Genomic DNA, 14,561 nt, shown 5'->3' with positions numbered 1-14,561 from the left:
TGGTTTGGCTTTCGTCAGACAGAGTCCTCACTGCAGCCAAAACCCAACGCTCTGGGACAACAGCTTGGGGCCCATGGAGGGACAGAAAAGGCTTCAAATGGCCCACAAAATGGAATATGCTGTGATTGCTTAACACGGGCCACATATCTTAGTCTGAACTAATATATGCTAAGTGAACATAATATGGACTAAAATTAGAAAATGCTGATTTTTTACAGCATGGAAAAAGCTTTATAACAGCATGCGGCTGTTGGAAGCAATGCAGTGGTGTGTGGCGACTGTGTGGGTGTATGTACAGTGCATTTCTGTGTGTCTATATGTGTGTGTCTGGACATGGGTTTGCAAGTGTGAGCATGTGTATGTGCATGATCAACCAAAAGCCCAAAATCCTTAAATCCTGTTCTTGACTTCATTTATCCTCCTCTCGTGACAAAAAGCATGACAGCCTGCCACTGCAGCCCACAAGAATGCACATCAATCAATCAATCAGTGTTCACTCAGGGACTGGCAGAGTTTTAGCTAATCCCAAATAAACCGATGCATTTTTTAGCTTTAAGCAAATTTCCGATACCCATCCCTCTTGAAAAAACACATAACATAAAAGCGAATCTAGGGCAAGTGAATCCTTGTCAGATATCTCACCATCCCCACAGTTATTTGCCAGTTGAGTCAGGTTAGGGTTCCATCATACAGTCTGACACAGCACCAGCAGCTTGGCACAGCGGTTCCCATAGACAGCAGCCAACAACCTGCATGCCTGCCAAACGCAAGCACTTGTTTGCTTGGCATTTCCATGGTTTCCATGGACAGTGTGTGTGTGTGTGTGTGTGTGTGTGTGTGTGGACTCATTTTGTTATACTTATGAGGACCTACTTTTGAGAAACAAAAGGAATATTCAGGTTGTGAGGACATTTTGGGTGGTCTACCCAAAGTAAAAAGTCTAATTTTGGCTCATTGGTGAGGGTTGAGGTTTAGGTTAGGATTAGGGTTAGACATAAGATTGGAGAAAGGCTGTAGAGAATATGAATGTAAGTCAATACAATGTCCCCACAAAGATAGTAAAAGGAAAAAAAAAAAAAAAAAAAAAACAGATTTGGTGTGTGTGTGTGTCTGTTAGTGTGTGTGTGTGTGTGTGTGTGTGTGTGTGTGTGTGCGTGCATTTGACCGTCCCAGTTGGCCTACTGAGCTAGATATTGGCTCACTCCTCTTGTGCACCATGAGGCCATTCGGGATGTTAATTCATTCAGTGGCTTGTTATTCTGAAGCTCCACTGACGCAGCGAAGTCCAGCAGATTCTGTTTGTGCATCAAAGCCGTTCCCTTTTTTGGACAGAGATTACACTGGACCTTTTGTTTCCAACACTGTCATGAATGCTTACTGCACCATTTTACTCATTTTCAAAGTTAGGTCTAAGCAGAAGCACAGGCTGGCTGGCTGGCTGTGCAGTTGCGTACCTAGCAATCATGAAATGACATAAGGGGAGGGAACGGCTTTGGGTTTGGTTGTGCAGATGTTTAAAATAACTGCAGTTTTAGTCGCAGCAATGTGACACTGAAGAAGCTTTAAATCAGTGGATTAATTTCAGGAGTAATTTATTTTATATTCCATGCTGACTCCATGCATGTCGACTCCAGGGCTATTGTTATTGTCTCTCTATCATTCATTTTATTTAATTACATACTTGCAGGCATTTCCCTCTCTTGGGGCCTCCTGGCTGGGTGTGTCAGGGTGTTCACCCACCTCAGTAACCAAGCACTCTTTGTTGGAAGATAAGAGCCCTCATTGTGTGAGTGACCCTGAGAGTCATACAGAGATCTAGCTGGCCGCTGGCCACTCCAATCCAAGTGAACCAGGCCACATCTATAACAACGGACCTTGACCCTCCCTGCTTTACTTACAGCTGAGGAGACAGACACTAAACAGCTACTGTGTGCCAAGTGGAAAGGAGGAGGAGGATTGGGAGAGGGTCAGCCTGCTGTGATTGGTGGAAAAGTTTCTGATAAGGAAGACGGATTGCATGAGGAAACCTGTTGCCACGACCTTGGCTCATGAGACACACATTGTTGCTGCCGAGATGTGCGGAGAGGATCTGATGGTATCTGCTGACCAATTGCTGAACCTTGACCTCTGATGTCATTAATGTGTGATTCTCCAACCAGGAAGGAGGGATTGTTGAGAGGTAGCCAGGAAAACAGAACAACAAGGATGACCCTGAGAAACAACATCTTTTGCTTTGTCCCTGACCTGAGAAAGGTTAACCAGTGCGTCCTCCATTGTTTCAGGGACAGAAAGCTGAAATGATTTAGCTTCATGTTGTTGGTGAAGGTGATGCCTGTTAGACACTTTTACAAGTTCTCTGTTGACACGAGTGTTTTCTTCTTTTTGTTCTTGAAAATGTTGGCTTCACACCCCTCAGTTTCAGTCATAAAAATACCATTCATGTGCCCAAAGCCAGGTTAAATTATTGACTCCTCTCTGACGTCTACTACAGTATAACTAGAAAACACTGGGGGAATGTACACAGTGTGTGATAATACAGGGCCACTTGTCCACTGCAGGCCTAAACAGGCCCAGGAGCACACGTGTCTTTGACCCAAGCTTGATTGTGCTGTTTATTGATATTTCATACCCTAAATAGCTGAGGAGATAAATGAAGAGATATGAATAATGAACAAGCCCTGCAGCGGAAGAGTGGATGTGATCAAAACAAATTATTAGAAACAACTTTTGTCAGGTGAAAACTTCCTATCTCCAAAATGTCAACATGTCAAAGCAACCTTGTTTTTAGCTTGGTGACTGTGCATTTTGAGTTTATCCGGCCACATAAAGATTTTGCTTCTGTCAAAACACACTGAGCCAGTGTTTTCCCTATGGACTGATACATTCATGGACAACAGAGAGAACGGAGGACGGTAATCATTTTACAAATGTCTGGTCTGCATTTAATTTGAATCAAAAATTGAAAGTTTTTTTCAGACCACAGAGGACACAAACATCCGTTAAATGTGCAGTATTAGGAGCCTGCCTATGTCTGACCATTTTACAGCAGTGCCGTTATTTTTGTATTCCAGTTGCACAAAAAGCTGATCCTGTCTGACATTCATCCAGTTCATGTGTTTATGTCTGGCTGCTCCTTCAAACCTTCAACTTAAGCTGTGTGAAAGTATGAAAAAGAGCAGAACTATTAGGGGGTTTGCACCCAACAACAGCAGTTACTAAATGAGTGGTATTCCCCTTTAAAAAAAAAAAAGTGGGGACCGCACCATTTTCTGGGCTTTTCCGCTGAATGTGGGTTAGTACGTTAACACTTGTATCGTGTTCCACTTTCTCATCTGGCCGTCTGCCAGGCCTATACAGTAAAATCTTGAGGCTGAATGGAGTATAAAAGCTGCAGCTGTGGCGGCAGCAGGGCAGCAAGACCAAAGTAAATGGAGTCATTCTGCAAAAGCAGGCCAACTCGTTGGACTGCTGGAGTTGTAACCCAATTACTCCCAGGCCACATGTGCTCAAAGCAGAGGCGTCAAGCAGAGGGGGAAGCCCTCCTGCTCTCTCCTGCAGTCACCCCATTAAAAAAAAAAAAAAAAAAAACACAGACGCGAGGGAGGGTGTCAGGGAAAGAAAGTTTGGAAAGTTGTACTCCTAAGTGTTATTCCATATGACCTAAGTGTAAAGTGACGTTTAAATGTTGGGGGTGCGGGTGGAGGATGCAGCATGATGCTTCTGCAAAAAGAATAAAGACAGAAGACACAAAGGGAACCTCTCTGAAATCAAGCACCCTAAAAGAAAAACTAATTTGTCCACCATTATGAAGGCACTTTTGAGCAATAATGAGAAAGAAAGAAATTAGGAGAGACAGAGGGAGGTGACAAGTGATGTGGTGAGGGGAAAAGGGAGCAGTAGTTTGTGGTACTGTATTTACATTGCTTATTTCTATATTAGAAATGAGTGAGTGAGGATGTCTACGTTCTTTTTACATGTTCAAAAGGATGTACACAGTCTGAGATGGGTAAGTTCAACACACTAACATGAAGAGGATCAGAAACAACTTGCATGCCAAGGAAATGTTTCCAAAAAGAGGGAGACAAGAAAAAAAAAAGCACAAACAGAGAATGTTCATTTACAACATATTAGGGCCCTTGTAGGGAAAAAAAATATAGCTGGGGGAGGGGGGTAATATTCAGAGAAAAAAAAATCTGAATTTCCAAGATTAAAGTCATAAATTTACAAGAAAAAAACTCACAAATTTATGACCAAAAATCAAAAATTCTGAGATTATAAAGTCATAAATTTGTGTGGAAAAAAAAAAAAAAACTCATTGGTCAAGGAAGCACCCCCCTGGCTCTGTAATGTTTTTTTCATTCATGTTCTCATTATGTTGATATATTTTTTTTTAATTAAATTTTGTATTGGTTGGCCTTTTTCCCTATTATTCCTATTTCCTATTAATATTTGTGAGGGTGGAGAGAGGATGAAGTGACTGCAAAAGAGAAAGAGAAACTGCAGGATGGAGAGATAGGCAGCAGCAGCACCAGAGCAGCGAAAGGATGTGGTTTGCAGTAATAGTGGGAGGGGGCTAATTAATGATGTGAGACTGAGTAGTTTTTACAGAAAACCGCACACACAGGTCACCACCATCACACATTACATCTCCTCTGCCAAACCCCCCTCAGCCACTCCCTCGATTATTCCATCAGCCAAACTCAAAGCCCCACTCCGCTGTACAGCTCATAGAAAAAAAAAAAAAAGAACCCCCCCTGATAATACAAATGCAAAGCATTGTTTATTCTAGCAATGGTAACTGTTAGGATGAGCTGTCTTTATTTGGTTGCCGAGGACTTGACAAAGGAAGTGATGCAACAAATCTGCCTACACAAGTTGTTGATACAACCGATTGAATAAATCTGAATTCTCAAAACTGGTGTTCTCAGTAACACAGACCACTCCTACGGGGATGCTGTGATACCAATAATAACTAAAAAAAAAAAAAAAAAAAAAACTATCTAATGGAAACTCTAATGGAACAATGGAAACTCTAATGGAACGATCAATAAACAAATATGGCATGAGTCTGGGGAGGCATGAGAATTTAGAAATGAGATGTTAGCCGCAGAGCAATCAATTGAGTTTAACAGAAAAAAAAAAAAAAACATTATTTTGATTTCACTCTCTGAGTATCTGGGGGACATTTTTGGACATGGTGCCATCAAACATGCACCCAAATTCCAGAATATCTGTCAGAAGCCAGAATAAACTATTCCCTCTGTTACATTATTTTATGAAATCATAATATTTCCCTCTTTTTTGTTATTTTTATGCCTGTCATTCAATTTCCCATAATAGGCTGTGAGCCAGACTTTTGAACATCAACATAGATCATTAATCAACATGCATTGACAATAATGTACATAATTTAAGTGAAATTACTGTGAAAGGTACTGCTTGTCTAAAAAACGGCTAATTTAAAACCAATATCTGCTTCATTAGACACTTGAATAGCTGCTTAATCTCTTTTTTCCTTCAATATTAGCTGTCCCATATTGGTGTGCTGCCTTCACTGCTGCTGCTTGTTATATGTGATATTTTGTCACCACCCTGTGGAGTGGCAAGGACAAGGCAGGCAACTGAAAAACATGTCTGGACAATGTGATAACACATACTATGATGATGTACTAGTGAAAATCTCACATTGAAGAATGAGTGGGTGCGGCTGTGCTGTCTGGCTTCTGAGTCAACAATGCAAAAAAGGGATAAAAAGAAAAAAAAAGATCTGTAGTTTAGCATTTGGAGTACCACCCAGCCAATCAAATTAGAGCTGTAAAGAAAGCAGTTACATGACTTAGAGTCATCAATCATTGTCCTCGGGGAATTAAAATAAACATGGAGCAGCCTTACTAAAACAATGAAAAAGTTACCACAGCCACACCACCACACCATGCATGCAGGAGATCGTTTCATCACATCTTAGCAAATCACATCCTTTAAGGATCTTTGGCTCCATCTTGTGGATTCAGTGAAACCACTGTGTTTCAGTGGAGGATGACAAAATAGCCACACATACAGACATTGTTTAAGTCATATGCAGTTTGAATAATTCAAAAATATACTCGTTCTTAACACATTAGAAGGTGTAAATAATGCTCTGAAGTGCAGAGGATTGAAAGATTTGTGTTATGTGTTATAATGTGCCTAAAGAGACGTATCAACAACATTTGAGAGAGAAAGTTGCAGCATGAGTGGAAGGTAATTACTGGATGGTTGAGGGAAGTCTTGAAGACTTTTTCTTGATGATTTATCCTCCGTCACCAAGAGAAAATGTTGCTCATGACACCTGTTGTAATATTAGGTGTGGAGAGTGAAGGCTCACTTCAAAACTCATGTACGTTCTTGACACTGATAATGATAAAATACACATTTCTTGGTAATGGACGCTCTAATAGCTTTTGGTACAACACTGTATGTTTAGTACAAACAAACAAACAAACAAACAACAACAACAAAAAAAAAAAAACATGCTCAATTGCAATTAAATCAAGTCACTGAAAAGAAAAAAAAAAACTTTAAGTAAATATTGTATAACCTATAACTAAAAACTGTACAAAATGTAAAAAAGCCCAATATGATTTTTCTAAATATTTACAGTCAAAACAATGCAGTAATAACTACTTTTGCCATGTTCTTTAGCCCCCTAGTTCAGTGGAAATTGAAGGAATTCATTATGAGCATTAAGGAGCTCACTGAAATACATGTGTAATGTCAAGAAAAAGAAAAGATTCAGCCTAAAAGATTAAAAGCCTAAAAGACACCTATAATCTTAATGATCTGCACATAGCATGCAGTAAGATAGGCAGACACTCCTGGGTTGACATGACACATGTGAAAAGTGAAAAATTGTTTACCTTTACTACCCTTCTGCCTCGAGGTTAGATATGGGTCAGCCAGTGGGTTTGAGGCTTGGGGTAAAGGGCCAGGTTTATGAACAACTTTTTAGGCAATAATTACATTGAGTTCCAGCTTTACAGTATTAAGAGAAAAAGCCAAGATCATTTTTACTGGAGGCTTTGGTGCTGCTTTGCCTGTTTCATATCTCTGACTGGGGGAAAACGTGACCATCCCACGCTCCAGTGTACTGTCGATGTTCCGTCATGGTGCTTTACAGGGTTAACACAGAGACAGACAAACCCTTTCACACTCAGGTTAGTCCAGTCATTTTATGAAAAAACCTAGGACAAATTGCAAGAGAAAAAAACTCAACTGATTTTGTATCCTCAGTTTGTCCTGAGTGAGGGAAAAAAAGTCCTAAGAAATCCTATTGGTGGAAAGTTTTGAAAATCACCTATTTATGACCACATATTACCAAAAAACACTGTTTTTAACACACAGGGGAAAGGGGTTCAAAATTTTACTTTCAGATATCACTATAAAAATTCACAAGTTGATTACACACACAAAGACAAGAAAAAAGTCAATTACAAATTCTTTGAATTATTCTGTTTACACGTGCATATCACACATTATCTGATTTGATATGCACTAATAAGGAATATAAGGAATAAATGCCAGAACAGATATTTAAACAGTGAATTAAAAGGTCACTATATATATAGTAACCTTTTAATTCACTGTTATATAGTAACCTTTTAATTCAAGGTTACTATATATATATTTATTCCTTATATTCCTTATTAGCGCATATCAAATCAGATAATGTGTGATATGCATGCGTAAACAGAATAATTCAAAGAACTTGTAATTGACTTTTTTCTTGTCTTTGTGTGTGTAATCAACTTGTGAATTTTTATAGTGATATCTGAAAGTAATTTTGAACCCCTTTCCCCTGTGTGTTAAAAACAGTGTTTTTTGGTAATATGTGGTCATAAATAGGTGATTTTCAAAACTTTCCACCAATAGGATTTCTTAGGACTTTTTTTCCCTCACCCAGGACATACTGAGGATACAAAATCAGTTGAGTTTGCTTCTCTTGCAATTTGTCCTAGGTTGACCCCAATTTTGGCCTAAAATTACTGGACTAGGTTCATACCTAATAATTGGCTTATTCTTGTGAAATATTTTCATTGAAAATTTTTTTACAAATACAAAATTACAATGAACTGACCAATCCGATGCATTACTTCGCTCACTGTGGGTCATCACACATGTAATTGTTCAGTGTAAGAGAGAGGGCATCTTGTATTTTAACAGAGTCGGTCACTTGTCCCTGCTGCGCCTCGAGCTGGAGGAGCCTTGATCTGTCCATACACACACGGTGGGTCTGCCTGTGTCACTCTCCGTACATTGTGCATCAGCACATCTGAGTAGACAACATCATCCTCAGATTTACCTGTAAGAAAATACAAATGGATGCATCAGCTGAGATCCAGTTAGACGCTATAACACATAAAGGACATAATAAATAATACATTAATGTGCATTTTAAAACATATAATGAGTCAGCACTGTCACATGACTGGTTGTAGTTTTGACCTGTTCCTTTAAGCCACATCGTGCTACTTTATTTCTTTCTTTTTTTTTTTCTTTTTTTCTTTTTTACATTGCATTTGTCTTTCGTCTTTCCTCTGCTCGTATCCAAGATGATTCAGGCTGGATTTGTTGAGGCTGTGCTGTGCAGTAAGGTGCTCAGTAACATGTGCACTTATGACTGTGCAAGTAGGTCTACGAAGATTATTTTTGGCAAATATAAATAATATAATATAATATGATATAATATAATATAAAATAATATAATAGACTCAGGCTACACATACATGATGTTAAATTGAAAATCGGTCAAGATTTAGGCCAGAAAATAAAAATCAGCTTTGCCAAAAGCTGTCATGTTTTATCAGAGAAGCTCCAGTTTCTACTGTTTGGAGAAAAATCATATCAGAATCAGAATCAGAATTCTTCTATTGATCCCTAATGGGAAATTGGGTCAGTTGCAGTTGCACAATTTTCAAGAGAAGAATTAAATAAAAAATAAATATATAATAGACAGAGATATATAATATAAAAATATGTGCCTTACAAATTTTAAAAAGTATGTGTATATGTGAATGAGACATTTTTCTTCTGTTTTAAAGGACAAGAAAAAAGAAAGAAGAAAGAAAGATGATGTTACTTTTAAGGAAAATGATGACGTGTAGCTTCAGCTGGCAGAAGGCTTTGGCTGCAGCAAGAGCGAAGGAAAAGGAAGACATATTCTGCCTCAGTCTGTGCCACTGCCAGAAATGTGAAGGCTTTATTATGAAATTTATGAGTGTTTGTCCCTTAAGCAACAATCTAATTTTCCTGGTTTTACATAACTCAGAAATGTTGCCATTTTGACAGTTAAACCACTTTAACTTTGAAGGTAACAACACATTTATCAGCAAATCTTTTTCAATTAAGTCAACCATCATTTAAGTTTTAGACTATGTGGATGATACCGTAATGTATATGTCACCTGAGAACTGTCAACCACTCAGCTCGTTGGAGATGAGTGAAGTTATCTGTTATTACAATTAAATGGTTGTTATTTCTGACATAGAAGGTAGTTTTTCAACTGGTATTTCAAGAAATCAGTGGATCAGCACCAGAGCAGCTGCAGCTGCATATGGAGGTTCACTTTCATGGTTTACAAGAAGACGAAGAAGAAGAAGAAGAAGAAGAAAAAGAGTCTTTTCCTCTTACCTTCATGTGCAGTCTGAGATCTTTTTCTTTTACACAAGTGCCTGATGGTGAGACACACCGCCAGAATGAAAAGAACAGCGGCGACACTAGCAGCCACAGCCACAGTCAAAACAGGATCCTGAGTGTGAGCGTGAGGTGCTGGAAATAAAACGAAAACTGAATTCAGATGAACTTTTTAAAGCATAAGACTGATTAACCACACTAAACAAAGCTGCTCACAATTTTAATTTAGTACCACTCTGGTTCCTCTGTCCCTCTGAGCCAAACCAATGAGGGCCATAGGGATTATGAGAATGACTGCTGAGCAGTGTATAAGCTTCATATAAGACTGCGGCGGGTCTTGACTTACTGTTTATCCTTCAGTCAGACTGAAGCAGATCAAAAAATTTTGTGGTTTAAGTTTGTACGTGAATACTGTGTGCTTTCTGTGCTTGTCTTTTCTCATCCAGCTGTCTGTAACTGAGCGCAATAACTTCCATTAGGCTCATCTTTTTTGCACACTAGGAATCTCTGCTCTTGTTTCTTTCCTAATCCAAAATTTTATGACATAATTTTCTTAATTTTCTCACATTTTGCATCTCAGGGAATATTGTAATTATTGGCACTTGAAACAACCCAATCTCATTTTTTGCCCTTTTTGACACTCCATAGAAAGGGACTTCATTTAGGCTGAAATGAAGTTGTGTGTTACATTGACAATGTAATGTGTTTCAACAACTGCAAAAGCAAAGAACATGCTCGTCTTTGACCCACCTTTACAGCGTGTCAGGTGGATCACTGCTTCCCTCCTGCTGACATTGTTTTGAACGCTGCAGTTCAAGCTCATTGTCAGCTGACCATGTAAGCTGATGCTGATGGTCAAGCTGCTGGGCTTGGCTTGCACAGTTGTATTTGTGGCCAGTGATTGGCCGTCCAGCGTCCAGTTGCTCAGGAACTGTGTTTGCGTCCTCAAAAATAAGTGGTTGTCCAAACTCCAACTGAACTCTAATCGATCTCCCGCTGAGGAGCAGCTGACCCTCATCTCCTCTGGCGACACACACACCTGAGACACAACTGGCTCTGACACTGGAGCTGGGACACACACATGGACAGGCAGGCAAACTCTTTCACCCAGTGCTATATGTAATCCACTGTTACCTGAAGTCTCAGTAAACCTTAAAATGTAGAGCTACACCTATCACAAAAGAAGAGACTGAAAGATGAGCAAGTTGCATGAGCATCAAAAATAAAAGTGAACTGCTATGTGGAACTGATATCAGTCAAGTTTCCTGAGGGGGGAAAAAACCTCACTGTCTCCACTTTTTGATAAATCAATGGCTGCAATCATTAATAATAAAAATAAACCAATGATATATTTAGAAAGTGCACTTGTGCAATTTGGAATCAAGATAAAAACTCAAGTGTAAAAACACTGACATAAGAAATCTTTTGTTTCTAAAATATGTTTTACATGCATAAACCTAATTTAAACATGCATATCTGCTAATTTCAATACATGTTTACCTCGTGGCAAATACACAACTTGTTTGCCTTCCAGCTACATTTTGGCTATGTTATAATGTAGTCCTGAAGAAAATCTCCCCTTTTCTGCCTTTACATACAGTATATAGCCTAATCCATTTTCAGTTTCATCACCATTGCTATTATTTGTTTTTTGGCCTACCTTGTATTTCTAGTTGTATGTCGATTCTCTGCAAATATTTACCACTAAAATCAAAAGTTTCCAACTGATAATATCCAGAGTGTCTCGGCATCGGACTGCGAAGCTTCAGTGATCCATTGGTAAAGAAGTCAAATTTCTGATCTTGCAGCTGATGATTGATTGATTGATTGATTATTTGTAAAACCAAATATTTGTTTTCTTTTTTTAACTTTATTTCCTCCACATTTTCTCCAAAGATCAGGTGAATGAAGAATGGCTCTCCTAATACTCCAACACACTGTTTTGATCCTTTACCTTCAGGCAAATCGCACACTGTAGACCCTGAAAAAAAAGTTAATTAATAATAATAAATGAATTAAGTTAAATAAATAAATAAATAAATAAATACAAAATTAAAATATAATAATAATACTGAATACAACATACTCTAAAATACTCTAAAACATCATTCTCAGTATAGGGGTTTTGTATATTAGTGTTCATGTGTAATGTTGAAAACATGACAAAATATTACTAATGAAATCTTCTCTGTACAATTAAGTTAATAGCATAACACTAAATGCGCAGAAAGACTTGAAATTATTTGTTAATTAATGCAAATTCTAATCCAGTAAAGTTATAATGTGCAATGAGGCGTTTTCAATTAGCCTAAATTCTGCTCATTTAAATTTTGCTCTTAAAAATTTGTTCAAAGAAAGGAAACACTATATTCAATTTTACCTTGTGCCAGAGTGGCTGATACCAGAGCTGTGATGAGCATGGAGATGGAAATAATTTTATTCTGTTGAACACAAAAATTACAGCATCATTAAAACTTCTGTTAAGTTGGTTCTGAATACCACATACCAAATACCACCTTCCTTACCTTTACCACAAGTAAAGGTAAGGAAGGCGTTTTTCACTGTGTGACTTGTCAAGGTCTACTTTCTGTGATTTAAATTAAATAGCCAATTCATTCATAATTAAGCAATGCAAGGAAATACCAGGACGTTGTGGTCCAATCAAAAACCAAACAAAGGAAAAATGCCATTTTCTTTACCCACATAAACTTATGCTAGCATGAAAAAAAGAAAACAGAGGTTTTACCATTTCAGATTCAAATGTAAAATTAAAAAACAAAACAAAACAAAACAAAACAAAACAAAACAAAAATCACTTTAATATTAAAAAAGCTATCACTCACCAGTGTCATAATGGCTTGTTGGCAGTTAAAAACAGGCATGTGAAGTTTCCACTGGCTGCAGACTGGTTCACCTCTGCTCATCTTCACTTTGACACATCAGTAAGAATGATCAAGGAAGTGGCACTCACTATGAGCCAAGTGAACAAAGTCAGATTCAAGATTCACTGCATGTCATAATCATGGAGTTAGAGAGCACCTTAATGCTCAGATGGTGACTGCTGACCAAGCCATGGTTTTCACACTGAGGCCTGTGGACGGCCACAAGTATGTCAACCAGGCTGTTGTGGACAGAGGCTATTCATGGCAACCTTTACTTTTAAGAGTCATTTGCCATTCTGAAGATCAAAAGGACAAATGATGTAGTAGAACATCATGCTGATCTCATTTTTTCATTCCTCCTCTGATAAAATAGACCTGAGGCCTTCTACATGTCAAGCTGAAGTCAAGTTGTTTTGGAGTTTAATATTACATAGTGATGAATTATCAGGTCAGAGCCAAGAAGTGGCTCAAGAGTCAGCAGTGCACTTTACCCCTAACTTCAAAAGTATGTTGGTTGATTTGATTGATTTCCACAGTTGAACAGCGACGATGTATTAATGCTGTCAAGCAAGAATCAACCATTTTGATGATGTACTTACTGCTGTACTGCTGTAGTGATTTGCCTACCTCCTTGTTGTGATCGTGACATTTTTATTACATCTTCATCTAGTCTTGGCCCCTTTGCATGCACACACCACTGTCATTTTCAACCAGTGTCTTGCAGAAAAAAAAACATGTGAGTGTTGTATCACTGATAATCTAACCATGTAAAAAATGATTTTTTTCAGCAAACCTCTGAGTTACAGTAATATTATTTATGTGAGGCAGCCATTTTGAGTTGGTCTCATTGATTTTTGGTAAATAACACCCTCATGTGAGACAGCTCCACAGAGATGAAACAGGAAATCTCTATAGCAACACTCATGGAAGTTGTACCGTAGGGGTAATTGATAATATAACCATGTAAAAATTTGTCAGCGAATCTTTTATTTCCACTAATGTTGTTCATGTGAAGCAGCCATTTCAAGTTAGTCTTGTTAAAGACACGCCGCAAAGTGTAACACAGGAGCTTGACTGTTCACAAATTCACATCAGGAGCCATGTCTCAGTGCCAGGACCCTCTCTGAGCTGCTGTGTGCTAACTCATTTTGAAAGTTCAACAGCCAATGGGGGAAGTCCAGCACGCATCTATCCAGTAAAAGCCAACACGTGGCCAACGTCTTTGGTCTTTCACGAGTGCTGAGGTGAGCAGGCCTCATCAGAACCATGTAATGATACTACGCAAATCCAAATTTGCTCACTCAACTTTTTTGGAAACAGATTTTTAGTTTAGCACAGTATAGTAACATAAAAGTTTTGCGTAGACCAGACATAAAATAATTGTTTCAAAACTGTAAATTTATGTCAATTCAACAACTTTTTTTTTATCACAAAACCAAAATAATTTGCATTTTAAAAGCCTTCAGTATATATATCTATATCTATCTATCTATCTATCTATATAGATAGATAGATAGATAGATAGATAGATATGTACATATGCACACACACACACACGCACATATGTGTGTGTGTGTGTGTGTGTGTGTGTGTGTGTGTGTGTATATATATATATATATATATATATATATATATACATACACACACACACACACACACACACACATATATATATATATTTATCTCTTGAAGCTCATCGAGAGAATGCCAAGAGTGTGCAAAGCAGTAATCAGAGCAAAGGGTGGCTATTTAGAAGAAACCTTTTTTTGTTAAGTACATAACTCCACACGTGTTCATTCATAGTTTTGATTCCTTCAGTTAGAATCTACAATGTAAATAGTCATGAAAATAAAGAAAACGCATTGAATGAGAAGGTGTGTCCAAACTTTTGGCCTGTACTGTATATATATATATATATACATACATATATATATTTGTGTGGACAATAAAATTTTGTGTCATGGATGGATCTGGGATTGCACTATTTAAGCTAGGAACTTATATGCAATT

At 38.0% G+C, this 14,561-nt stretch overlaps 1 protein-coding gene across 1 annotated transcript in view; it reads right to left on the bottom strand.

Moving 5' to 3' along the window:
• LOC115371603 (sodium-dependent phosphate transport protein 2A-like) overlaps positions 1-14,561 on the bottom strand; it is a 40,284-nt gene that overhangs the window by 11,735 nt on the left and 13,988 nt on the right. The window contains exons 12-14 of the mRNA XM_030069062.1: positions 10,504-10,737; positions 9,667-9,804; positions 8,210-8,338 (exon numbers count right to left, since the gene is read on the bottom strand). Of these exons, the coding sequence (XP_029924922.1) occupies positions 8,210-8,338; positions 9,667-9,804; positions 10,504-10,737 (501 nt within the window). The remainder of the gene's footprint in view (positions 1-8,209; positions 8,339-9,666; positions 9,805-10,503; positions 10,738-14,561) is intronic.

This window comes from Myripristis murdjan, chromosome 14, assembly GCF_902150065.1.
Source record: "Myripristis murdjan chromosome 14, fMyrMur1.1, whole genome shotgun sequence".
Taxonomy (NCBI): domain Eukaryota; kingdom Metazoa; phylum Chordata; class Actinopteri; order Holocentriformes; family Holocentridae; genus Myripristis; species Myripristis murdjan.
Note: the sequence above shows the minus strand (reverse complement) of the source record. Positions and strands in the feature narration are given on the sequence as shown.